The sequence below is a fragment of the Podarcis tiliguerta genome (genome assembly GCF_965153285.1).
Source record: "Podarcis tiliguerta genome assembly, chromosome: 1".
Taxonomy (NCBI): Eukaryota; Metazoa; Chordata; class Lepidosauria; order Squamata; family Lacertidae; genus Podarcis; species Podarcis tiliguerta.
In genome coordinates this window covers 21,623,511-21,650,907 of record NC_139534.1, presented here as the reverse complement: position 1 = coordinate 21,650,907, position 27,397 = coordinate 21,623,511, and the positions used below count along the sequence as shown (strand labels likewise).

General features: G+C 43.3%; 1 protein-coding gene across 1 annotated transcript in view; it reads left to right on the top strand.

Moving 5' to 3' along the window:
* LOC310664846 (dynein axonemal heavy chain 11-like) overlaps positions 1-27,397 on the top strand; it is a 215,207-nt gene that overhangs the window by 39,030 nt on the left and 148,780 nt on the right. Inside the window, exons 22-32 of the mRNA XM_083414512.1 lie at positions 63-194; positions 2,334-2,494; positions 10,691-10,847; positions 15,159-15,304; positions 15,417-15,533; positions 16,403-16,541; positions 20,128-20,220; positions 21,435-21,629; positions 25,687-25,764; positions 26,950-27,082; positions 27,198-27,325. Of these exons, the coding sequence (XP_083270638.1) occupies positions 63-194; positions 2,334-2,494; positions 10,691-10,847; positions 15,159-15,304; positions 15,417-15,533; positions 16,403-16,541; positions 20,128-20,220; positions 21,435-21,629; positions 25,687-25,764; positions 26,950-27,082; positions 27,198-27,325 (1,479 nt within the window). The remainder of the gene's footprint in view (positions 1-62; positions 195-2,333; positions 2,495-10,690; positions 10,848-15,158; positions 15,305-15,416; positions 15,534-16,402; positions 16,542-20,127; positions 20,221-21,434; positions 21,630-25,686; positions 25,765-26,949; positions 27,083-27,197; positions 27,326-27,397) is intronic.

Below are 27,397 nucleotides of genomic sequence, written 5' to 3'. Positions count from 1 at the left end.
ATATAATAGGTTTTTTCCCCTTCGCAGTGTAATATCTCCATTGAAATATAATTATTTTGCAGATTGCTCAACTGAACGCCCTTATAAACATGCTGTTAGGGGAACTCACCCCTGGAGATCGTCAGAAGATCATGACAATATGCACAATTGATGTACATGCTAGAGATGTTGTAGCCAAGCTTATAGCACAGAAGGTAATTTGTTGCAGAGCAATTACCCTAATGCATTTTTAAAAGCATAAGATAAAGAATAATTTCATTTGTTGAAAAGATTTCGGGTTGCTTATGTATAATGATGACAGAATATTTTGATCCAGTCAATTTCTGTCCTTTTTCTTTTGATTCAGGACTGAAGATAATTGCATTTACCAGTTGAAAAAATGCTATTTAAATATATATAGATATGTGTGTGTTTGTCCAAATGTTTAAAGTGTCTTATTAAAAATGTATGCTATAAAGTGACAGCAGGTTCTCCGTGATCTGTCCCAGACCTGTTAAATGTTACCATGAAAATGTGCATTTATTCCAGCTGGCTTTGCGATTTAAATTGTATAAAATACTATGATTGGATATTAATTTGGCAGAGCACTTTCTCTTCTCTTCTTTTAGTGCATTGTTGGCTGCCCACCCCCCACCCGGCAAGACGTCAATGATAACTTAAAAGCTCCTTCTAGGCCTCACTCAAAATGTGTGTGTACTAACAGCTTAGTGGTAAAGCTCATGTCTTGCACGCAGAAGGCAATTACAGCTTTGGGTTTTCTTTTTTAGGGAGGTGGGTGAGCAAGATGCTCTCAGTAGGCTGCACTGAGGAATGGCTCTCTTACTAGGCAGAGTGATGCAGCTTCTTCAGGTAGCAGATGCTGAGAGAAGTAGAGACTGGATGGAGGGGCATGTACCTTGCAGCTTCTTATAGGGACTGGGTGGCACTGTAGTCTAAACCTTCAGTCCTCATCATGGGACTGAAACTGCCTTGGTCGCACTGGTCAATGATCTCCAGTGGGCTAGGGACAAAGGTGAGAGCTGTTTCCTAGTTCTGCTGGATCTCTCAATGGCTTTTGACACCATTGACCATAACTTCCTTCTGGACCATCTAGAGGGGCTGGGAGCTGGGGCCACTGTTATACAGTGGTTCTGCTCCTTCCTCCTGGGCAGTGTTCAGTAAGTGGTGGTGAGGGATGAGTGTTCAGACCCCTGGGCTCTCACTTGTGGGGTGCCTCAGGGTTCTGTCCTCTCCTCCATGCTTTTCAACATCTACATGCAGCCGCTGGGACAGATCATCAGAGGGTTTGGGCTGGGTGTTCATCAGTATGTGGATGATACCCAGCTCTACCTCTCTTTCCAATCGGAACCAGTGAAGGCGGTGAAGGTCCTGTGTGAGTGTTTGGAGGCAGTTGGAGGATGGATGGTGGCTAACAGATCGAGGTTGAATCCTGACAAGACAGAAGTACTGTTTTGGGGGGACAGGAGGTGGGCGGGTGTGGAGGACTCCCTGGTCCTGAATGGGGTAACTGTGCCCCTGAAGGACCAGGTGCGCAGCCTGTCATTTTGGAGTCATTTTGGACTCACAGCTGTCCATGGAGGCACAGGTCAATTCTGTGTCCAGGGCAGCTGTTTATCAGCTCCATCTGCCCGCAGACTGTCTCACCAGAGTGGACCCTAGATGTTGTTCGACTACAACTCCCATCATCCCTGACCTGGTCATGCTGGTTAGGAATGATGGGAGTTGTAGTCCAACAACATCTGGGGACCCACAGGTTGAGAAACACGGCTCTAGTGGTTTAGGCTACCGCAATGCGAGGTGCTAAGCATTTGAGCTCTTGTTGAGGGCAATATATATTCTGTGTAGCTTGTCTTTAAGGAAGGAATATAAGAAATGGAGAAAAGTAGCTGAGCTTTGTCACTGGCTTGCCCTTTGCAGAACCAACTGATGGTTTCAAGAGGTAAATTGAATAGCTGTGCCCAATAAACGTATGCAAAGAGTGTTTTGTTTTATTCTGCTTGGTGGCTGGGTCCTACTTAAGCTTCAAGTGTGAGGCCAAGGAGCTTAGAGGCCCCTTTATCTCTACATTAAACTATAGGCCACCGGGCTCCATGCAGGGAACTCTGTGGGGGCAGTAGGATCCCTTTGCCCCTTGCTCTTATATAGCAGCCCTGCACTTGATAAGCTGCTTTTGAAATTCAGGGGAGTTTCAAAAGCGGATTATGTTCAGCCAGCGCAAGAAGCAACTGCGGCCAGAAAGGCTGCAGTCCAGACCACCATTTTCTCTCCTTACTCTTTGGGCTGTTTCCGGAAACATCTATTAACCTGTTGCTCTCTTGCTCTTTACATTTCAGGTTTCCAACGGACAGGCGTTTACTTGGCTATCGCAGTTGCGCCACAGGTGGGACGAAGAGCAGAGCAAGTGCTTCGTCAACATTTGTGACGCTCAGTTTCAGTACTTTTACGAATACCTTGGAAACAGCCCCAGGCTTGTAATTACGCCACTGACCGACAGGTGAGGACAGTATTGGAACTGGTTGAAGGGAGGCGGTTGTAAGAGACGTAGGTGGTAGGTGGGATGAGGAGCAGAGCAAGTGCTTTGCCAACATTTGTGACGCTCAGTTTCAGTACTTTTACAAATACCTTGGAGCCAGTGTGGTGTAGTGGTTAAGAGCGGTAGTCTCGTAATCTGGGGAACCGGGTTCGCTTCTCCGCTCCTCCACATGCAGCTGTCACACTTCTTTGAAGTCTCTCAGCCCCACTCACCTCACAGAGTGTTTGTTGTGGGGGAGGAAGGGAAAGGAGAATATTAGCCGCTTTGAGACTCCTTCAGGTAGTGATAAAGCGGGATATCAAAGCCAAATCCAAACAGCCCCAGGCTTGTAATTACGCCACTGACCGACAGGTGAGCACCGCATTGAAACTGGTTGAAGGGAGGTGGCTGTAAGAGAGGTAGGTGGTAGGACTTCATGTTCCATCCTCTTAGAGGTTCTTCTCGATCTCATGATTTGCCAGTGAACATGTAAGAATAAAATATCGAAAGGTCCAGGACTGTGTGGATATTCAGAGAGGAGGGCAATGTTTGCAATTCCCTGCTTAAAACAGACCAGGGATGGAGAGCCTGTGGAACTTCAGATGGTGTTGGACTCCAATTCCCACCAGACTCCTTCCCAGCCTGCATGGCCAAAGGTGACTTGGGAGTCCAATGACATCTAGAGAGCTTCCCCGTCTCTGAACTCAGGAGGTTTCCTTGTCTTTTCTTAATGTTGATCATCGGGTCTGAAGAAGCAGTGCTGAATTGGTCCATAATAGCTGTGTATTTCATTTAAAAAAGGAAAAAAAGAACATCCCTTTATTATTTTAGCATGGAATGAATGCTTTTTTGTCCAGGACAATGGTCCTTTAGACTTGTTATCTGGCACTCTGTTTAAAAAGAAAGAAAGCGCCTGTGCAGAACTCTTTTAACAGTTGCTGAATAAAAATCGCTTTCCACTGAACATAATCATCTTGTTGTGGTGCAATGCATAATAACAGTTGCAGGGAGAAAATCTGCAGCAATTTTGAATATTCTTTCCGCCGAAATTGTTTATCCACATTGCCAGAGCCTTTAAGGAAGTACTGATGTTTTCTGCATTGTTGGGAGCAGCTGTCTCTGTCTCCTCCTGTGGCTGTCTGCCTGCTAACTAGGCAGATGGCAGACAGTAGCTGAGGTGTGTCTGCTATATACAGGACTAACTTTCCTGGCTAGCAGAAAGCACAGCTGCCATGCTATTATGATGGTGATGATGATCCTTCTGTATTTTGAGACATGGGAAGCCTTGTGTGGAGCCATGTACTTTGAAGGGGTGATTAGGGTTTCTTTTTCAATGCACCGAGTAAGCACTTAAATAATCAAGCTGCCAAGTGGCATGAAAATATGGAAAATTCCTATTAATTTACCATTTTGTGTAAGGATCAGGCAAGGAAATAAGCTTCTAAGAAGTGAATGAGATTTGTTTGCCACAGGCATCGGCATCTTTTGTACTCGGGATACACATACGCACAGAAACACAAAGGAGGGCACAGCCTAGGTGCTCTAAACAGGCACGGTTGGCCCGCCTAGCGTCAAAAAGCATATTTCTTTTCTGGCGTCTTTTCTGCAGAAGATGAAGGGGGGCCGGGAATAGTGAGATCAGGGCATAAAGATTGGCTCCAGGAAAGATTTTTTAAAAAATAAAAAAGTCAAGACAGGAGAAAGTTTTGACAACATCTCCAAGAGACAGGATATTTTGCAAAGCTGTGTTATCTGATGCATGACACCAGTAAGAAAAAGCTGATTCTCACAACCTTCATAAGGATCATCTTACATGGGGGATAGCTTACACTTTGTTGTTGTTTAGTCGTTTAGTCGTGTCCGACTCTTCATGACCCCATGGACCAGAGCACGCCAGGCACTTCTGTCTTCCACTGCCTCCCGCAGTTTGGTCAAACTTTGTCTTTACCAGGCTTGTAAAAGCCTCATTGTGATGCATGCCTCCAACATACCATGTAGTATGTGGCACTTGTTTTTCTGCCTGGCATTGAGAATTTCCATGCCATTTTGCTACCTACATTTTGCTGATCTGGAAATGTTCCAGGAAGAATGGCATATTGAGCCATTGTGGTGATGTGTGAAAGGGAGACGATACAAATAAAGATAATGGCTTTGGATGCTAAGTTGCCATGAGTGGAGCTCTGCTCATGAGATGCTCCAAAAGGAAGGAAGGGGTGGGAGGCAGGCAGGTAATTTCTGCCAGTTTCTCCAGCAGCCCTCTCTTGTCTCCTGAAAATCTGCTCCACTGGAAGAATGTGGGAGGTGGTGAGAAAATTAGAGAAAAATTGAGCCAGCAGTGAATGGAATGTGTGTTTCCTTTGTGGAAGGGCAACATAGGGTCTAAGCCACAGAATGGACCAATCTTTGATAGGGTTGCATATGGGAACAAGTTTTTGTGGGTACTTTGGGTACCTGTTTTGATAACAGTTGGATGGTGCTGAAGCTTAGTGAAGATGATGTCCACACCTGTTTTCTAGGTGTTGATTTATTAGGAGACTCAGGTCCTGTCATAATTATCTAAACCAGACACAACCATAGATGGCTAGATTTCAGGCCTGCGTACATGAAAATCAAAATCTTGTGTGTGGTTTCTAAAGACAAGTAAACTGCTGGAACTGAGAATAAGATCAAGAGGACTGTGAGGCATTTTTTATTTTATTTTTTTGCTGTCCAGATCTTCCTAATTCTTTTTTCTGCCTTCATTTAAAAGAAGGTAGGATTTCTGAAAAATATAATAAAGGGCAGGTTGTGTTGATGAAGTGAAGATCAAGCTACCACAAAGATAATCACTGATTAAATGTTTTCCCTTCATTTGCTCTGTCTCCAAGCAAACCCATTTTCCATGTCAGGAAACGATCCCCATTAGTGCTCAAGTTTGAATGTATTGTTCCATAATCATTTTCAGATTACTCTTCCCTTCAGACTTGGCTCAGTGAATATACAGGAATGAGCTCTTAATAAATAAGCATCTCAATGGCCATTATAGGCTTTGAAATACCGAACGCAAGAACATGTGGCATGATTCACCGAGTCTTAAATGGATCTCTACAGGTGTTGTTTGTTGTTGTTTAGTCGTTTGGTCGTGTCCGACTCTTCATGACCCCATGGACCAGAGCACGCCAGGCACTTCTGTCTTCCACTGCCTCCCACAGTTTGGTCAAACTCATGCTGGTAGCTTCGAGAACACTGTCCAACCATCTCTTCCTCTGTCGTCCCCTTCTCCTTGTGCCCTCAATCTTTCCCAACATCAGGGTCTTTTCCAGGGAGACTTCTCGATCTGTCCTTCCAGTCAGCACTCAGGGCTGATTTCCTTAAGAATGGATAGGTTTGATCTTCTTGCAGTCCATGGGACTCTCAAGAATCTCCTCCAACACCGTAATTCAAAAGCATCAATTCTTTGGCGATCAGCCTTCTTTATGGTCCAGCTCTCACTTCCATACATCACTACTGGGAAAACCATAGCTTTAACTATACTCTCTACAGATAGATGCTTAAAAAAACCACACAACTACAGAAATTTCAAATTGAACTGTGGCCTTGGATTATTGTGGCCAAGTGTCCATTTAACAGAAGCACCTCTTTCAGTCACCTAAAGGAATTTGCCGTGGTGTTGACTTAGAAGTAGATAAAGTTGCTATCCTGACCTCAGTGCAATCAGAGGCCACATCCAAGGGCCAAGCTTTTCTCCTTCAGATTATAACTGTTTTAACTGGACTGTCTTAGTAGAAATTCATCCACCAGCAAGCTTTTAATGTTCATAGGCTGTTTATTTAGGCTAACCCAGTTCACCAAATGCTCTCAGACACAAAGGAATTAGTTGGAGATAATGTTAAGAACAACATCTGTGTTGTTCACATATGCTGGGGAATATTATCTTCCTGCTAAGCTAGGTGTTTCTGATTTCTATGCTTTGTACAAGTTTCACAGAGCTCTTATTTTGACAGGTAACAGGAGCCAAAGCAACAGGAAAGTTCTCTCTTAACCATCAGCATTTAGTGTGGTGAATTTTCTACCTACTCCATGGCCCTTCTCATACTACTCCTGACTATAGGCAGAAAAGTTACATTTCCATAATTGCTAGAAAAGCTCTCGTTTTCTCTGCAGTAAAAATGCATAAAGTAGATAATGTTCCATGCTTCTTTCAAAGTTGTGCATTGGGAGAAACTTTTTCCCATTCTTTATAATATGTTAAGGCATTTCTTATGGCCTCTAAGAGAAAGGTATCGGGGTGTGTGGGTTTTAAACAATGAAGTTATCCACCTAGCTATAACTGAATCCCTCACCTATCCTTCCCCGTTTGTGTGTGTGTGTGTGTGTGTGAGAGAGAGAGAGAGAGAGAGAGAGAAACTTTAAAAGTTTTGAAAAGAACAATAACATTCTTGTACATGACAGAAACAGCTGGTTAAAAAAAAGATAGGAAAGGCCGGCCACTTAGATTTCACCAGATGGGCAGAGAGTGACATGATCAATTAGATCTTAGTAAAGGCATAGGATCAATGTGCTGGAGGAGGGCATGCAAGAACAAACAAAGGAGGGCACCTTGTGGAGTTTAAGGAAAAAAAGTAGAGCATTGTGATCAGGGAAGGACAAAGGAAATAGCCCACTCCTTCAGAAGCCAATGGAGGCAGACCTACTTGCAAAGTACAAGGAGAACAGGTATACAGTAATAATAAGAAGTACTGTAGGGTTAGAGGATCATGTGGAGATGGTCACAGAAAAAAGCAAAAGTATGGTAGCGCTACGGGGAAAGGTTTTATGGAAGTCAAAGATATCAGAGAGCACACAAAAGACAATCACAAAGGTGAAGGAGATGAAGATCAAGGGCGGAGAAGAAGACTAATGAGGAAGAAGAGGATTCAGAGAAAGCTGGAGGACCTGGTGGGGCCTTCTAGAATGAGAGATGAAAGACCACAGGGCGGTAAATAGGAGAAGATATTTCTTCAAGCTAGCGAACAATGTCAGTGGCAGGAATCCTAGAAAGCTGTCTCAACCGAGGCTGAATAAATGGTGGAAGGGGAAAGGCCAAGACGGGGCCTTGGGAAGAGTAAATGTCACCAAAAGTTCATACACGACACTTTTAGTTTGGAAAGAGGAATTAAGGAGGAAACGTTAGGGGGGGAAAGCTTGTCAAACTTATCGGTAAATGTTTAGCAGTGTAGTACAGCACAGTGAGTAGAATTAATGCTACTGGGACGTGCTTAGGCCAATGGCTTCCTCCTACGGAAGAAGAGTTTGAGGAGAAATTGTTGTAAACCAAGTGCAGTTTTTGTTTTCTACAAATGATATTGTTTTGTGCCCTTCCACCCATCCTGTTGGATTCCAACTAGAGGTTGAGGCTAGCACTAATCAACATGGAAATCTGCACAGATAAAGTTATTTTTTATATGGTTAGTTTTGCTGTTGTGGATTAGTGAGTCAACAGATGATTTCTGTGCCAGTTTTAAAACTTTTCTATTCCACGAAGTCTATGCAGGCAATTAAGAATATACCCTTCCACAGTTGTTAATTGATGTCTGCTTTTATCATTTATTTTATCGTTTTTATTTATGGTTTTATTGCTGTAAACCGCTTTGATTTTTTTAAATCACATGGCAGTATGCAAATCTCTTTTTAAATAAATAAATACAGTGGTACCTCGGGTTAAGTACTTAATTTGTTCCGGAGGTCCATTCTTAACCTGAAACTGTTTTTAACCTGAAGACCACTTTAGCTAATGGGGCCTCCTGCTGCCGCCGCGCCTCCACCGCCCAATTTCTGTTCTCATCCTGAAGCAAAGTTCTTAACCCGAGGTACTATTTCTGGGTTAGCGGAGTTTGTAACCAGAAGCGTATGTAACCTGAAGCGTATGTAACCCGAGGTACCACTGTACATAAATCACCTTGGAGAAAAATATAATAAAATTGTTCTATTGCTTTATACCTTGTATGAGTTTCTACACCATTAATAGAAGTCCCTTTGGTGATCAATTCTGTCTGGTGGAACATACTTGGTGGAAGAGTTCCATAGAAAACCCTAGCAATATGTTGCTCCTTTTGGGCCCTGGCCAGCTGTTTGGGCTAGCTATGATAAACATGGAGTTCACCACAATCACCTTTTGGATTATGTGTGTGAGGCACTCTGAGTTGGCTTATCTGACACTGAAAGATCCCTCCATCTAGAAGCACAGTGAATATTAGTAAAACAAGGAATAGTAATAATAAATTGGGAGGTGCACATATAGTAATTTGCTAGCAATAAAACAGTCTACTAGTTGTTCCCTGATTGTCCCATCCTGTTGTTTCTGGATCTGGGCTTTTATCATTTGCAGCCTCTGCTACACAGTGACCTCTCCATTTGCTTCTTGGTGTTACCTCTGATTGGAATGCACTCTTATATTACTGTCCATAATAACTATGAAGCTGTCAATTTAAAATACCCAGTATTGTGATTCTTTTCCACCTGAGACCTTACCAACAAGGGCCTTAGTGATAACACAACAACTCTAGGCTTGTGAGGAGGACCAGGTGAAAGTTGGCATAGGGTAATGTGAGGAGATAATACAGTGGTACCTCGGTTTAAGAACAGCCCTATTTACGAACTATTTGGTTTACGAACTCTGCAAAACTGGAAGTAGTGTCCCGGTTTGCGAACTTTACATCGGTCTAAGAACAGAAGCCGAATGGTGGAAGGGCACCGGCGGCAGGAGGCCTCATTAGGGAAAGCATGCCTCGGTTTAAGAACGGTTTCAGTTTAAGAACGGACCTGCAGAATGGATTAAGTTCTTAAACTGAGGTACCACTGTACTGGGATCTAGGTTAGCGGATGCTAATGAGAGTGGGTTGGAAGAGCCTCAGTTTCTCAAGATGTGACTAAATGGGCTACTGGATTTCAAAATTCGCATAACATACAAATAAGTGCTGATTGTACAAATGAATTGACAGACTTCATTTATTCCATGTTTACCAGGTGACTTATACTACATGCTAAGCGCTGCAAGTTGTAGAGAAAGAGGAACAGAGAAGTTTAACGTACTAAACATGTGGAGTCTAGTAGATTCCTGCCTTCCCTTGCATTGGCTTCCTGGAGGAGTGGTGGTAGTAAGGTCCTCAGGGTCCTCATAGGTTGAGCTAAACTGTTAGGTTTTGAAGATTAATGTCAGTTCAGAGGTCCAGTCCAATCCAAAGTGAGTCATCACTGAACAGAACCCTGGAGAGCTCCCTGTAGCCAGGGTTGGCAAGAATGATACAATATGGTAGTTACTTTACTAGGGCCTAATAATATTCAGGTACTCTTTATTCCTGCTCATCTGCATTGTTGGCTAGATTTTAATGTGATTCTTCTGCAGCCTTTTCTGATGTACAGAAATATGACTGGGCTCAGGCAGCACTTTATTTGATCTCCACGACATTCGCTTAGTTGTTCATTGCATTTTATGTGATCTTTCACACAGCATAAAAACCACTTCTAGAAATCTATTGGAATCTAGAAAGAGATTAGTGATCCTTTCCATGTTAATTGTTTCCAGTGGGGGGAGGGGGAAAAGAAACTTTGTTTGCAATTTCCCCAACTCAGTAAATCCTGGGAGTTTTGCATTGAAGAAATTGGTGGCAATATACCAGCATATAGTTCTTTCCTGCAATTTAAAATGTATTGTGACATGGCAGTATACTGGTATATTGATTAAAAGGCCCACAGCGGTGCAGTATACCTGAAGGAGCGTCTCCATCCCCATCGTTCTGCCCAGACTCTGAGGTCCAGCACCGAGGGCCTTCTGGGGGTTTCCTCACTGAGAGAAGCGAAACTACAGGGAACCAGGCAGAGGGCCTTCTCAGTAGTGGCACCCGCCCTGTGGAACGCCCTCCCACCAGATGTCAAAGAGATAAACAACTACCTGACATTTAGAAGACATCTGAAGGGAGCCCTGTTCAGGGAAGTTTTTAATGTGTGACATTTTAATGTATTTTTAATCTTTGTTGGAGCTGCCCAGAGTGGCTGGGGAAACTCAGCCAGATGGGCGGGGTACAAATAATAAATTGTTGTTGTTGTTGTTGTTATAAAAAGGAACATTAAAAATTAGGTTAGAAGTGCTAGCATTATAGCCAGTAAAACAAATGCAAGAAACCCCATGTCAGAATGCAACTTATGCTTCTGTTTCTACAGATGCTATATTACACTGACACAGTCTCTTCACTTGAACATGAGTGGTGCCCTGTCAGGCCCTGCAGGAACAGGAAAAACAGAAACCACCAAGGACTTAGGCCGTTCTCTTGGAATGATGGTCTATGTTTTCAACTGCTCTGAACAAATGGATTATAAGGTACTGGTTTTTGTTTAAAATATTTACTGCCTAAAAAATTATTCTTGTCAAGAGCAGATTAACAAACTGGATGATGACTAGCATCTGTAAATAGTCTTGGAATGATGAAATATGACATGTGTAAATAAAAAGTGTTAATATTTATTAATGCATTTATTTTGTGTGAGAGGGAAGGTTTCAATGAGTTGTATCTAATGCTAGTTAGAGTAGACCCATTGAAATTAACTGACCTAAGTTAGTTGTGTGTATTACAGTGGTACCTCTAGTTACGAACTTAATTCATTCCGGAGGTCCGTTCTTAACCTGAAACTGTTCTTAACTAGAGGCGTGCTTTTGCTAATGGAGCCTCTTGCTGCTGCTGCGCCGCCAGCACACGATTTCCATTCTCATCCTGGGGCAAAGTTCTCAACTTGAGGTAACTCTTCCAGGTTAGCAGAGTGTGTAACCGGAAGCGTTTGTAACCTGAGGCATTTGTAATTCGAGGTATCACTGTAATTTCAATTGGTCTACTTTGAGTTGGACTATCGATGGATGCAACCCAGAGAGTGCAAAGAAGAAGAAAAAGCAAAAATATAATTATGAATTCTTCAAGTCAAGGGCTACTGTTATGAACACCTCTAATTAAGGATTAAAAAGACACTCAGATCAAATGGTCACCCGTTTACATAGTGATATGATGGATGAGCACCTCTTGTCAATACAATTTGCTTGCAGGCATGGAAGGGACTGTCACATGTATAGTTGACACAGTTGACATTTCAGATAACTGGCTAATTCTTCCATTATTATTATTTTTTACTGAGGTTAGCTACATCAGAAGATAAGATTCAACTGCACATGTGTGCTGTCCTATCTCGTGTTCCAAAGGGCATCACTGCATATAAGACATGCAAGAAGTTCAGCCTTGGGTTTATGTGCTAGGGGGTTTTTTAAGGTGTGCATATTTGGCTGCCATAGGGGCTGTCCAGTAGCCTGCCATCCCAGAACGAGGCATTAATAATAAAATACACGCTATTCTAATATTACAACATTTGTGAGGTCCGGATTTTAACTGCTAGTGCACCGTTCTAATAAATGAAACATGCTCTCTGCTATAGCTGTGTGAAATGATGCCATAATAACTTTTGCTGGAATAACATTAACCAGAATAATATCATGAACCATATTCAAATTTGTGGAGTAATGGTGTTATAAGTATTCCGATAGCTCAAGTAGCATTCATTGAAATAGTGCTTTAAAAAAATTAAATTGGTGCAGCATCATACATGTGCGAAATAACTCAGTGAAGCAACCCAGCACATAGGACTGATGTGCAGATACATACATTAAAGTGATTTGAATGTGATGATAATAGAGATCATATGAGTATGAAAATTAAATAGGTAGACCCCTGGTCTTGTTAATTGAATTCTGTTAATTAATTCCAAAAATTTACAAAGCATGAAAACATTTGCATCTAGCTTTGTTAATAGAGTGGTAAATAGTAATGGAGAATTGAGGGAAATCATTTTCCTTCCATGAACCCTGAGAAACTGAGATGGGCAGCAGTACCTGTGCTTGGAGAGATTTTCTGGCCTGTAGATCAGCCCACAGATAACCAAGAGCCTAATAGATGTTACTGCAAATTGTCATCTTTAGAGTCCAGTCCTTATTGAAAACAGGGTTGGGAAACTTTTGGAGTAGTTTTGTGAATCCACCACCAATGGTAGCCTCTACTGAGCAGAGTTCTGGTCAGAAAACCTTCAGAAAGCAGAAGGGGCCAGCGGCAGGGAGAAGCAATTTCATCGTATTTCTCCGTCACCCTTCAGCATCTGAAAATCTGCTGTGGTGGTTTGAGGGAGACACCTGGAAGCAGTGGAGGGCTGCTGGGTTAGTGCGTGGCTGGTGATGGAAATCACTTCCTCCCTCCCTTTTGCAAGTTTGTCTTCTTCTTTGGTGATCACTTGTAGCCCAGTAAGATTGTCTTCTATAAACATGGTTTTAACAGTGAGTCCATGAGTGACTGTGGAGGCCAATTCTGGATCCACACGTCCTTCCACAGTGGGGACATTGGTTTGCAGGTGGGAGTTGATCATGATGTGGATTTGCCAAGAAAACCTTCCTCTTAGCATGTTTCTCCCTTGCATCCTGAGTTTGGGTGTCTTCAAAGCCCCTGACATCTTTGGTAAAGGCTGTTCTCCAATTGGTGCACTCGCAGGCAAGTGTTTCCCAATTGTTGGTGTTTATACTACATTTTTAAAGATTTGCCTTGAGACAGTCTTTAAACCTTTTTTGTTGACCACCAGCATTACACTTTCCATTTTAAAGTTTGGAATAGAGTAGTTGCTTTGGAAGATCATAATCAGGCATCCGCACAACATGACCAGTCAGACAAAGCTTGTGTCCTTCCACTTGATCAAAAGCCTTCTGTAGGTAGAATTAGCCCTTCCATTCACAGATGCCTACATTTGGATCTGAACCAACACGTTGGAATCTGCACTAGCTAGAGGCCTCACCCAAAGTAAGCTCACTGTTAGTGTGAAGAAGGCAAGTCTTCCATTAAAGTTCATTCCAGCTCATCTTGGACTTGCACCGACAACAAAGAACAAAGCATCAGTGCAGGCTTTTACACTAGAAAGTATCCTGCTCTGTGTTGTGCCTTTCTTCAGTTAAGTGCCTGCGCCCGCTCCCTCAGTGGCTAGCTTATCCCCTTCACCGCACATCACGTTTGTATAGGCTTGGGTGTGGTGTTTATTCAGTGAAGAGAACATACAGTGGTACCTTGGTTCCCAAACTTAATCCATTCCGGAAGTCCGTTCCAAAACCAAGGTGTGCTTTCCCATAGAAAGTAATCCAAAATGGATCAACCCATTCCAGACTTTTAAAAACAACCCCTAAAACAGCAATTTAACATGAATTTTACTATCTAAAGAGACCATAGATCCATAAAATGAAAGCAATAATCAAAGTACTATACTATAAAATAAAACAGTGTTGTAGATGATAAAAATTAATTTTTTTTCCTTATGTGCATTGATGATAGTCATTGTTTGGATGGGGGGTTTTTATCCATTTCTGCAGTCACACAATCAATCAATCAGTATCTGAACTGGCTTCCACACAGTCACAAAAGCAAGTCACAAAAACAAGGTCACAAGCCACAGTCACAAGTCAGTCGCATAAAATGAAGAACAAGTCACAGTCAAAAAAACGAAAAGGCCACACAAACAAAAACACAAAAAAGGGCAAAAGCAATAGCTCTGTGTTGTGTGGGTGCTTGGGACTCAACAGCTGACAGACTCAACAGGAAGCCTCTGATCAGCAGCGGGGGACTCAATTTACAAATGGAACACACTCAACAGGAAGTGGAACATGTTCCGCTTCCAAGGCAAAGTTCACAAACCGGAACACCTACTTCCAGGTTTGCAGTGTTCTGTTTCCAAGTTGTTTATAAACTAAGCTGTTCTAAAATCAATGTATCACTGTATTAGAAAAGCTGGCCCCCTGCAGATCAGTGGCTCAAGTGGACTTGCATACACACACACACACACACACACACAATATATATGATACAACATTGAGAATTCAGCCAGGAACATTTGTTATGAAAGGATAGTATGTTGTTAGATATAGCCCTGTCTTTTTCTTTTCCAAAGTCCTTAATTCAGAATTCATCTGCTGGTGAACTCATCTATTACTGGCAGTGGCATGAAAGCTGCTTCCAACAGAATCCAGAAACACACATTTGTTTATAAGACACACCTCAGCACAAAGTTCCAGGGCAGCTTACAGTTAAAAACTTTTGGGTGCAGGAAGAATGTGGGATGGGATCTATCCATCTGTATTGTTTTTCTTTACCAAATTCATTAATTCAAAGCTAACATGACTGTAGTTATGTAGTGAGGAGCTATATGCAACACACAGTTCCGGCATCTGGGCATTTTCATTACAGAAAGGGAAGAAGGTAAAGAGAGATGGCTAATTTTTAATTTATTTATTTTTAGTCAGCATTGTTGATTAGATTATGTATATCAAGTGATGTTGTTCCTTTTATATCATCCTTTTTACAAGGCTACATCCTAAGGAAAACGTAAAATGCTGCCTTGAGATCTCCAAGTAAAAGAATGAGCTCCTCCTTTAGCCTTTTGTTTATCTGTTTGTGGCATTTATAGCTTGCCCTTCAGGAAAGATTTTTAAAATAATGAACAAAGGCAGTTGTTTTTAAACTTGCTTCGGCATCAAAAACTCTCTTCAGTAATTTCGGCTTAGCTTTCAGCCACTGATTTTTATTTTTTATTTTTTCCCTCCTGTCTGCCATCTCTTCATTATTAGTCAATTGGAAATATCTACAAAGGTTTGTGCCAAACTGGCGTGTGGGGGTGTTTTGATGAGTTCAACCGCATTTCTGTGGAGGTGCTGTCTGTCGTTGCCGTTCAGGTTAAAACTATTCAGGATGCCATCCGTCACAAGAAGAAAAGGTAGGCTGAGAATAAGACTCCCCCTTTCCCCACTCCCAAAATTTAATTATTTATTTCCCACCCATTATTAACGTATGAGGCTTGTAACAGTGTCACTCACACACTTCCGCAGATTCAATTTTTTAGGTGAGAATATTGAATTGAAAGCAACCGTGGGGATCTTCATAACCCTTAATCCAGGTTATGCAGGAAGAACAGAACTTCCAGAAAACCTTAAAGCTCTTTTCCGGTAAGTATATAATGACCTGGGACGTGGGTGGCACTGTGGGTAAAACCTCAGTGCCTAGGACTTGCCGATCGCATGGTCGGCGGTTCGAATCCCCGCGGCGGGGTGCGCTCCCGTCATTCAGTCCCAGCGCCTGCCAACCTAGCAGCGGACAAACCAGCTTCTGGTTTAGTGGCTCCTGGCCACCAGGATCAGGGTCATGACCCCGGTCTGGAACCTCAGCTGGTGACTCTATGGCCTCTGACTGGCTGTTCTGGTCAGGGCTAGACTATGGGGTCATGACAAAGCCCTTCTATCAGCACAGGTTACTTGCTTTGTGCAGAAAAGGAATGCTGAATCCAACCCATTTATTTTACATCTTTTATTTCTGATGTTTAAAATTTGTTTTTAAATGAATCAGTCTGTTTCTGGTCCATGTTTTACATGTGTTCTTCTATATGCCAAGAGGAAGGAACGTTTGGCAAACGTTGATCACCGTGATCAACTCCCACCCGGAAACCTATGTCCCCACTGTGGAAGGACGTGTGGATCCAGAATTGGCCTCCACAGTCATTTATGGACTCACTGTTAGGACCGTTTTCATGGAAAACAATCTTACTTGGTTAGGAATAATTGCCAAAAAAGAAGATCCATTCAATTTTATTTCCATTCATTCCATAAACTTTTATCTTAAAAATCCATATAAAAATGCATGTTCAGTAGATGTAAGGAATAGGTTTGTGTCAGCAGGAGACTGGCTGAGGTAGAGAAGCAAAAGAATGGATTCCCCCACTGGATCCCATCCTGGAAGATCCAAGGTTTGGACTGTGCAGTAATTTGTGACCTGTATTGTAAATTTTCCACAGTTTAATGCATTATATTAATTTCCACAGACCCTGTGCAATGGTGATTCCAGACTTCGAACTTATTTGTGAAATAATGCTGGTGGCGGAAGGATTTGTGGATGCCCGATTGCTTTCTAGAAAGTTCATTTGCCTCTACAAACTTTGCCATGAACTTCTTTCAAAACAGGTAGCTGAAGTTCAGTCTGAATTTGCTAGTAACTGAATACCTTTATATATAAAATAAATACCTTATGTATTTATTTAAACCATTTAGATCTATCTAAACCATTTAACTACAACACAGTTTAAAACAACAATGTCTGAAAAAGTAATACGTTAGGGTTGTATCCAGCTAAATTTTACTCAAGAGTAGACACATGAAATTAATGGCCATAGCTAATTTAGGACGAGATGGACGAGATGGTTGGACAGTGTTGGGACGCGGGTGGCCCTGTGGGTTAAACCACAGAGCCTAGGACTTGCCGATCAGAAGGTCAACAGTTTGAATCCCCGCGACGGGGTAAGCTCCCGTTGCTCGGTCCCTGCTCCTGCCAACATAGCAGTTCGAAAGCACGTCCAAGTGCAAGGAGCTAAATAGGTACCTCTCTGGCGGGAAGGTAAGCAGCATTTCTGTGCGCTGCTCTGGTTCACCAGAAGTGTCTTAGTCATGCTGGCCACATTACCCGGAAGCTGTATGCCGGCCCCCTTGGCCAATAAAGCAAGATGAGCACCATAACCCCAGAGTCGGTCATGACTGGACCTAATGGTCAGGGGTCCCTTTACTTTTACCTTTGCCTTTATCTTTACCTTTAATTTAGGATGAGATGGTTGGACAGTGTTCTCAAAGCTACTAACATGAGTTTGACCAAACTGCGGGAGGCAGTGGAAGACAGGAGTGCCTGGCGTGCTCTGGTTCATGGGGTCATGAAGAGTCGGACACGACTAAACAACAACAACAACAATTTAGGTTTATTAATTTCAGTGGGTCCACTCTGAGTAAAAGTCAGTTGAATACAACCCTCAAATTATACTAAGAATACATGGTAGACAAAGGCTTACATCCAACCAAGTTACATAGCTTCAACAAGGACTTCCACTAGTGAAATGGAACTTCAGCTGCTCCTTTCAGGCCCACCAACATTTGTTCTGGTTTTCCACCCAAACCTCTGGAGCAGATTTGGGGGTAAGGTGAGGGAGGGGAAATTCTACGGCAAAGATGGATGTCTATGTACAAACAGGAGGATTTTGCAGATGACACCAAACTGGGAGGGGTAGGTAATGCCACAGAATACAGAACTGGGGTTCAAGATGACCTTAACCTTAACTAGGCCAAAACTAACAAAATTAATTTCAGTAAATGTAAGGTTCTGCACTTAGGCGCTTAAGAACCAGCTGCACAAATCTAAGATGGGAGACACCTGGCTTGCCAGTAGTCCATTTGAAAAAGGATCTAGGGGTCTTAATCAGAACTGTGAAATGGGAAATGCTAATTCTACAGTTCTTTAGGTAGCTGGAAAAGCAATGAATATCATTTATTAATTTAGATTATTAGTTGTTATTATTGGCAAGACAGACCATAATTCTGACACATTTGTGAAAGTCAGTCTCAAGTAATTCAGCTTAGCATTACCTAAAATTTGAATATGCTTTGCCCAGGAACTGGGGGCCACACCAAAATAAAATAAAATTGAAGGACAGCAAGTTATTTCTTTATTTTTACATTTGTGTTGCACTTTTTCACCCTTGAAGGGAACCTCAAGGTTTCTTACACAATAAAACATTAAAGCATAATAGCAACCCTTGACTGTGCATTTAAGGATCATTCTTTGAATACCCATTAAGAAAAACAACAGCTCTTAAAATACATTAGGTGGTTCCTGATTTAATTAAGTCCATTAATTACACATTCCACACTTCTCAGTGTAACTAAAAATTAATTCATTTCTGTGAAAGATGGGCAGGATTTCACTGGCCTACTTCAGACTTAGCATGACTACATGGGCAGCTCCAAAAACAGGGCATCAGTGGGCCAGGGAAAACATTCTCTCCAACATTTCAGGAGGGAAAATCAGGACAATGGAAGAAAAGGGTTTGTAAGTATTTTTAAACCAGGGGATTGTAGTCCAATGCCAAAAATATCTTCTACATCAGAATGTGATTATTTATAAATTACAGTTTCTGCCCACACACGTTGAGTTGTCTAATTTTTGACTAACCATTGAGAACTGCATCAGACATGCTTAATCATGCCTCTTTGGTATTTTTACACTTTGCTCGTGCAACACGCCTCCATGGTGAATCTGTGGAAATGTTAAGCTCACAGTAGCATCTGGGGAATGGGCAGGGTTTTCAATTTTACTTTTTTACACATTAGTTGTCTTAGCACTCTAAAATGATTATGTGGCAATGCATAAAAGATCATCGTAATCCTTAGTATAGCTGTACCAAGAACTTTGCTTTCATTATTTAATTAAGCAATAGGACACAATGCTGATTGGCTAATTAAGTCTCTTACTGGATCATTCTAGGAAGCATAGGAGCCAGCTCCTAGGGGCTGACCCATAAAATATTTGAGGGGGCTACCCCCCCCAAGTTGATGGGCATTAGCATTCAAATGGTATGCACCACATCATGTGATTGGTTATATGGGGCGGGGCTTACCTAGGCCACCCAATTTTATTCAAGTTGGCACCCCTGCTAGGAAGCATGAAGGTGTGAGTGATAGGTAAAGGTAAAGGGACCCCTGACCATTAGGTCTAGTCGTGGCCAACTCTGGGGTTGTGGCGCTCATGTCGCTTTATTGGCCGAGGGAGCTGGTGTACAGCTTCCGGGTCATGTGGCCAGCATGACTAAGCCGCTTCTGGTGAACCAGAGCAGCGCACGGAAACGCCATTTACCTTCCTGCCGGAGCAGTACCTATTTATCTACTTGCACTTTGACGTGCTTTTGAACTGCTAGGTTGGCAGGAGCAGGGACCGAGCAACGGGAGCTCATCCTGTCGCGGGGATTTGAACCGCCGACCTTCTGATTGGCAAGTCCTAGGCTCTGTGGTTTAACCCACAGTGCCACCCACGTCCCCGGTCTGAGTGATACTAACTATTAAATTAGAGTGCATTTATAGAATGGTTGGCCCGCATATATATTCCCGTAAACTAAGCTTATGGTCTCCGTAGAATAAGGGTTATCAGTGAGCATGAGGAAGCCTTTACTCTAAGGCTGCAATCCTGCATACACTTGCCTGGTAGTAGATCTCACTGAATGGAATGGGACCTATTTCTGCGTAGACTTGTGCTGTGAAACATTCAAAGATGGTTTCATAGATGATGGGTACTGATTATGTTGCCCAAATGAAAAGTCTTGGGCCTACCCACAGTATGCTACAAACTTACATTGATCTCGTCTCACTTTAACAGTTATGTTATATAATTTCAGTTGTGTGAGGATGCTGAGAATTCTGCTTTAATGACCCCTACCCCATCTCTCTGAACTATGATGAGTACCCTGGGAAGAGAAGATGAGCGTTTAAACACCCATTGAAGACAGCGCTGTGGACTGTTCCCTTAAATAGAATGCACTTAATTGACTTGTTTATGCCCTCTTGGAATCTTAAAAATTGTTCCCTGGTGAACTGTAGTTTACTGATCAAATCCCAGGATTCTTTGTGTGTGCGCGCGCTTTGCATATGCTTTAAAGGTCTGGTGTATGAGGTCAAAGAAGCTATGCAAACTGTGGGGAAAAGAGGCATTTACTGATGGTTTTTTTCTCGTTTGTAGGATCATTATGACTGGGGTCTTAGAGCTATAAAATCCGTTTTAGTTGTGGCTGGATCACTGAAACGAGAAGACCAAAGTAAACCTGAAGACCAGGTTACCCTATGCCTTATTTTCATCTTCATTCACTTGATAAGGTTTAAGAAAGATTAATTCTCAAAGAACTGTTGATTTCATCAGTTACTGAGTCCTTTTAATCAAATTTAATATAATCTCATTTTAGTATAATCTCATGGGGGGGTGTCTCCCCCCCCCCCCGCATTTTGCCCAGTGGCACCCGCCCTGTGGAACGCCCTACCATCAGATATCAAAGAAATAAACAACTGTCTGACTTTTAGAAGACTTCTGAAGGCAGCCCTGTTTAGGGAAGCTTTTAATGTTTGATGAATTATTGTATTTTAATATTTTGCAGGAAGCCGCCCAGAGTGGCTGGGGAACAAATAAATTATTATTATTATTATTATTATTATTATTATTATTATTATTATTATTATGTGACCCATGAGAGCAGCGCTGTGGGTTAAACCACAGACCCTAGGACTTGCCGATTAGAAGGTTGGCGGTTTGAATCCCTGCGATGGGGTGAGCTCCCGTTGTTTGGTCCCTGCGCCTGCCAACCTAGCAGTTCGAAAGCACGTCAAAGTGCAAGTAGATAAATAGGTAAGGTACCTTCTAGCGGGAAGGTAAATGGCGTTTCTGTGCACTGCTCTGGTTCGCCAGAAGCAGCTTAGTCATGCTGGCCACATGACCTGGAAGCTGTATGCCGGCTCCCTCGGCCAATAAAGCAAGACGAGCCCCGCCATTTAGCAGGGACTGAGCAACGGGAGCTCACCCTGTTGCAGGGATTCAAACCGCCGACCTTCTGATCAGCAAATCCTAGGCTCTCTGGTTTAACCCACAGTGCCACCCACGTCCCTTGGGCTGTTGCTTAACTGGTGTCTAAATGGATGAAATATACCTGTGTATGTTAAATGCAATGTTGTGGTTATTAAACAAGGCAGAGAATTTGGCAGACATCCCCACGATGTACCTAACCCATGTCACAAGAATGCCGGCTTTAGCACACCATTTTCTCAATCACAACACTAAATAATTGCTCCGTGATTGATGGTGGGGAGGGGGAAATGTTGTAGCATTGAATTTACAGGATCCAGTCTTATGTCACCGCAGGTAGCAGATTGAGTTTAACAAGCCATATGGGTTGTAATTGTTTAAGTATGATTAATTCATAATGTTTGTTAATTTTATGCCTTATATTATGGTTTGTTATTATTTCATTTAATTATAGTGTCATGTTGGTTTTTCTGAAGGTTTTGATGAGAGCCCTCAGGGATTTTAATCTTCCGAAGGTAGTCACTAATGATGCCCCTATATTCCTGGGCCTGATCAACGACTTGTTTCCATTGCTGGAAGTTCCACGGAAAAGGGATCTGAAGTTGGAACAGCTGGTGCGCCAGTCCATTGCAGAACTCCATTTGCAGCCCGAGGAAAACTTTATCCTGAAGGTGGAAATAATGGCTTTCTGCTTAGCTTGTTGAACATTCTAAATGGGGTGATTGAATGCTATAATGATCACTGTTGTTTGATGCCTGTAGGTTCCAACATCTGGCTGCGACTATTACGAGGTTCAGCAGTAAGCGAAAGCATTGGGCTTCCTGTTTCCTTGTTAGAAGCGGCCACAATGTTTTTAATGTCTCTATTTCAATATCGGGAAATAATTCTAGTTTGTGGGAATTAAACCACACTAATAATCCCAATGGGACGCGGGTGGCGCTGTGGGTAAAAGCCTCAGTGCCTAGGGCTTGCCGATCGACAGGTCGGCAGTTCGAATCCCCGCGGCGGGGTGCACTCCCGTTGCTCGGTCCCAGCGCCTGCCAACCTAGCAGTTCGAAAGCACCTCCGGGTGCAAGTAGATAAATAGGGACCGCTTACTAGCGGGAAGGTAAATGGCGTTCCGTGTGCGGCTCTGGCTCACCAGAGCAGCGATGTCATGCTGGCCATGTGACCCGGAAGTGTCTCCGGACAGCGCTGGCCCCCGGCCTCTTGAGTGAGATGGGCGCACAACCCTAGAGTCTGTCAAGACTGGCCCGTTCGGGCAGGGGTACCTTTACCTTTAATAATCCCACGGTGTGTAATGCTCTGCCCATCTTAGCACCCATGTCCAGCTTTCAATGCCCTGGATTTTATTAAAACTTAGCTTAAAGAGTTTTTTAAAATAAAAAACAAAATACATTTTAGTCTCTGTTTAGCCTCTGCTAGACATGAATCCCGATCATCAATACACACACAAGTTAACATTAGCTCTAAATCGGCTTTTGTCCTAAGTAAAGTTCAAGATGGAATGAGTAAGGAGACTGGCTTTTCTACCCTTGGGAGGTGAGGAAGAACTGGTCAGGTTCCCGGGGTTACAGAGGAGGGAGGAACAAGTATGCATTCATTACTCCTGCTCTCATCATTACCTGCCCTTTGAGCAAATGATACACTTGAGTCACCAGAGTGAGTGCCCTATTCCATCCCCTTATCGCCGTGCTATAATTTGATTTTAAGGAAGCCTGTTTTACTTAAACCTCACTGAAGCAAAGCAAATGTTGTTCTCTTTGTCCTTTTTAATACCTTAGAAATATCGATAGACGCCTAGCGTGAGATTTCTTTGGGGTCACCCTTTCTTCTCTTTGCTTATATCAGATAAGTATTATAGACTGTGGTTACAACTTTCCACATATGTATGCAGTCCTAACTGCACTTAAAGGTAAAGGGACCCCTGACAGTTAAGTCCAGTCGCGAATGACTTTGGGGTTGCGGCGCTCATCTTGCTTTACAGGCTGAGGGAGCCAGCATTTGTCCGCTTCCACAGACAGTTTTTCCAGGTCATGCAGCCAGCATGACTAGGCCGCTTCTGGCGAAGCCAGAGCAGCGCACAGAAACGCCGTTTACCTTCCCGCCGGAGTGGTACCTATTTATCTACTTGCATTTTGATGTGCTTTCAAACTGCTAGGTTGGCAGGAGCAGGGACTGAGCAACGGGAGCTCACCCCGTCTTGGGGATTCGAACCACTGACCTTCTGATCGGCAAGTCCTAGGCTTTGTGGTTTAACCCACAGTGCCACCCGCGTCCCTCTCAGGGCAGTACACAGAATTAAATAAGGATAAAAACAAGCAAATAAGTAAAACGAAACAGCAACACATTAAGTCCCCTCCCCAGCAGGCCCATTTCCCAAATTGGTGGCATTATTGTCCTTTCCATGACCACACTGAGGACCTCTATGGTGGCAGAGGTCCTCTCCCCGCCTCCCACTGCTGGTGGATGGGCCCTGCCTCTGTATTCTAACACCCTCTAGCAGCACAAATCAGAGGGTTAGGGTTGCTCCCTAAGACATCAGAACAAACTCAGCCTACATAAAAGTGTTCTGGACACCGAACTGAAATAAAACAAAATATCTGGGTAAATTGGAGGCATCGTGGTCTGGCATTTAAAAGCTATTCCACCTCCAGATTAATCTCCTGGGGGAGAGGGCATTCCATAAGCATCACGCCACCAATTAGTATCTGCAGCCCAGATGCAGTAGCAGCAAAATTAGCAATAAATCACGACCCTTTATGACTCCCAAGCTCCCTAAAATAGATTTTCAGAGTTTAGCCTTTTAGTCCCTTGTGTCTTCTGCAGGTGCTTGGTGGGAGGAAAGCATGAGCAAGTGACCTCTGAAGAGCTGTGTTTAAATTTAGTTTTGTTTTACTGTAATAGGGAATGAAAAATAACACTTGGTTAGAGCATGGTGCTGATCACCCCAAGGTTGCAGGTTTGATCCCTGTAAGGGACAGCTGCATATTCCTGCATTGCAGGGGGTTGGACTAGATGATACTCATGGTCCCTTCCAACTCTGTGATTCTATGATATTAATGACATTCCTTTCCTTCTAACAATCTTTTATTTATTACGCTGCAAGCAGTGGCGTAGCGTGGGTTGTCAGCACCCGGGGCAAGGCAAGTAATTTGCGCCCCCCCACCCGTTGCACTGTCCCTCCCCCAGATAGTCCCTCACTCTCTCTCCGCACCGCACCGCACACCTGGCACCCTCCCCTCCACAGTGGGCGGCGACCCGGCGGCTCGGATCGGATTCGCACAGCCAGCACTGCAGTGAGAGAGAGTGAGTGAGCCAGGTAGGGGCAGAGAGCTGCGAGTGCGAGCACGCCCCCCCCAGATGTTGCGCCCGGTGCAGCCGGCCCCCCTGCACCCCCCACGCTACGCCACTGGCTGCAAGTGAACTCAAACTACCAAACGACTTTCAATACTCTCAGCAAGGCTGCAGCCCTGTATCCATTTACTTGAGAGCAATCTCCATAGAACTCAGTAGGACTTATATTTTAAGTAGACATGTGCTGAGACAATATAGCGAAACCTATGTTGCACATTTAATTTTTATGCTGTGAACCGCCCTGTGATGTTTGGTGGTATAGAAATTTAATTAATAATTATAATAATAATTTAATTAATATGTCAGATGGTTTGGGCTTGTAGATCAACGTTGGGCTGGCTTGGTGGGGAACCTGTGGCTTTCCAGATGTTTTTGGACTACAACTCCCATCATCCCTAGCTAGCAGGACCAGTGGTCAGGGAAGATGGGAACTGTAGTCCAAAAACTGCTGGAGACCCAGGTTTGGGAAACCCTGATGTAGAAGGTCACAGGTTAACCATCCAACATAACCCCTTATAGCACTTGTGTCTAATCTCAATGTAATATTTCACAACAGAGCATAATCCATATGCCTTCCCTGCTGCAGAAGTACCAAAACCTAATGGAATGGTCCTATTGTTCATTGTTAATCTAAACCCGGGATGCGGGTGGCGCTGTGGGTAAAAGCCTCAGCGCCTAGGGCTTGCCGATTGAAAGGTCGGCAGTTCGAATCCCCGCGGCGGGGTGCGCTCCCGTTGTTCGGTCCCAGCGCCTGTCAACCTAGCAGTTCGAAAGCACGTCAAAGTGCAAGTAGATAAATAGGGACCGCTTACTAGCGGGAAGGTAAACGGCGTTTCCGTGTGTGGCTCTGGCTCGCCAGAGCAGCAATGTCACGCTGGCCACGTGACCCGGAAGTGTCTCCGGACAGTGCTGGCCCCCGGCCTCTTGAGTGAGATGGGCGCACAACCCTAGAGTCTGTCAAGACTGGCCCGTATGGGCAGGGGTACCTTTACCTTTACCTTTAATCTAAACCCAGAGACAATGTAGTTCTGGACAATGTAGTGTTGATGCTGCTATTGACTCCATTCTTTCAGCCCTTAGTAGTAAAATCACACAGAGCATGTCCAACACCCCCAGTGAAAATCTGACTTGTGTCTTTGTGAATACGTTCCACAACTGCGGCAGAACAGAGTAAAACAGGGGCAATTTTTTTAAGGAATGAGAGAATAAAATAGGACCGGTGTTTATTGAAATGGGAAAGAAAAGTGTTCTCCGATTCGTCTCCTTCATTCTTATAGTTTTCTTAATACATAGCTATGCCTGTAAAATATGTTCGCCATTATATCAATTCCAAACCCCACCCCACCCTAATTTTCTTGAACGGCTTTTTAGGTTATGCAGTTAGAAGAACTACTGGCTGTCAGGCATTCGGTCTTTGTGGTTGGAAATGCTGGAACAGGGAAAAGCCAGGTAAAATGAAGAATACACCCATTTCTCCAACAAACAAATAGCAATAAAGAGAGCATGAATCGGTAATGCAGGTTACAAGATGTTTGCCACTTTGACTTCTGTGTTCAATAGTCTCAGTGAAGTTGATATTCTGGTGTCGGTGGGGCATGTCAACTTCATCAGTTTTCATTCCCCCCAAATCCGGTTACATATTTATATCCTGGATGTACCTTGGGTTACAAACACTTCAGGTTACAGATGCTTCAGGTTACAGACTCCGCTAACCCAGAAATAGTGCTTCAGGTTAAGAACTTTGCTTCAGGGTGAGAACAGAAATCGTGCTCCGGCAGCACGGCAGCAGCAGGAGGCTCCATTAGCTAAAGTGGTGATTCAGGTTAAGAACAGTTTCAGGTTAAGTACAGACCTCCGGAACGAATTAAGTACTTAACCCGAGGTACCACTGTATGTATGCATTTCCTCACATATGTAGGAGCAGAGCACATAAAACTGAAGTCCTATGTCAGGGTTGAGGAAAGCTGAAGACCTATCACTAGTGCTGCAAGGAAGGAAACCTATGGATAGGTATACTGAGGACATGCACACTTAAGGAAGTGGGCCTAAGATGTAAAGTGTGAAGGTGTGAAACACATATATTGCACAAATATAACTAGCGCGGGGGGGGGGGGTAATGACTGACTGCAGTTACCTGTTAGATATTGTTAGATATATATTCAGGTTAACTTCTCTGTTGCACATGGAACAGGAAATACAGTGGTGCCTCACAAGACGAAAAGAATCCGTTCCGTGAGTCTCTTCGTCTAGCGGTTTTTTCGTCTTGCGAAGCAAGCCCATTAGCGGATTAGCGCTATTAGCGGTTTAGCGGCTATTAGCGGCTATTAAAGGCTTAAGAGATTAGCGGATTAGCTGCTAAAAGGCTATTAGCAGCTTAGTGCCTTAGAAAAAGGGGGTGGGGAGCGGAAAAAAAACCCCAGGAATCGCAAGACATTTTCGTCTTGCGAAGCAAGCCCATAGCAAATTCGTCCTGCAAAGCGCATTGAAAAACTGAAAACCCTTTCGTCTAGCAGGTTTTCCGTCTTGCGAGGCATTCGTCTTGCGGGGCACCACTGTAATTCTGAAGGATGCCTTTTAACTGATGCTACCCCTTGATTGTGAAACAACTGGCATGATAAAATGTTCTTCCTTTAGATATTAAAGACACTACACGCGACTTACTCAAATATGAAGCTGAGGCCAGCATGGAATGATATCAACCCCAAAGCTGTCACAACGGATGAACTTTTTGGCTTTCTTCACCCTTCAACAAGGGAGTGGAAAGATGGTATTTCCAATCATTATACGCTTAATAAAATTGCACATCTAAACATATACAAACACATACAGGTTTGTTGTTGTGGTTGTTTAAAAAAAGAATTTTTGTTTTCATCATTTTGAAGGCTTGTTTTCTTCCATGATGAGAGAACTGTCTAGCATCACGCATGACGGCCCCAAATGGATTGTGCTGGATGGGGACATTGATCCTATGTGGATTGAGTCACTCAACACTGTCATGGATGACAATAAGGTGTGTATCACATTCTTTAACATGGCTGTGATGAGCAGGTGAGATACTCTTCTGGTCTATTTGCGAAATATG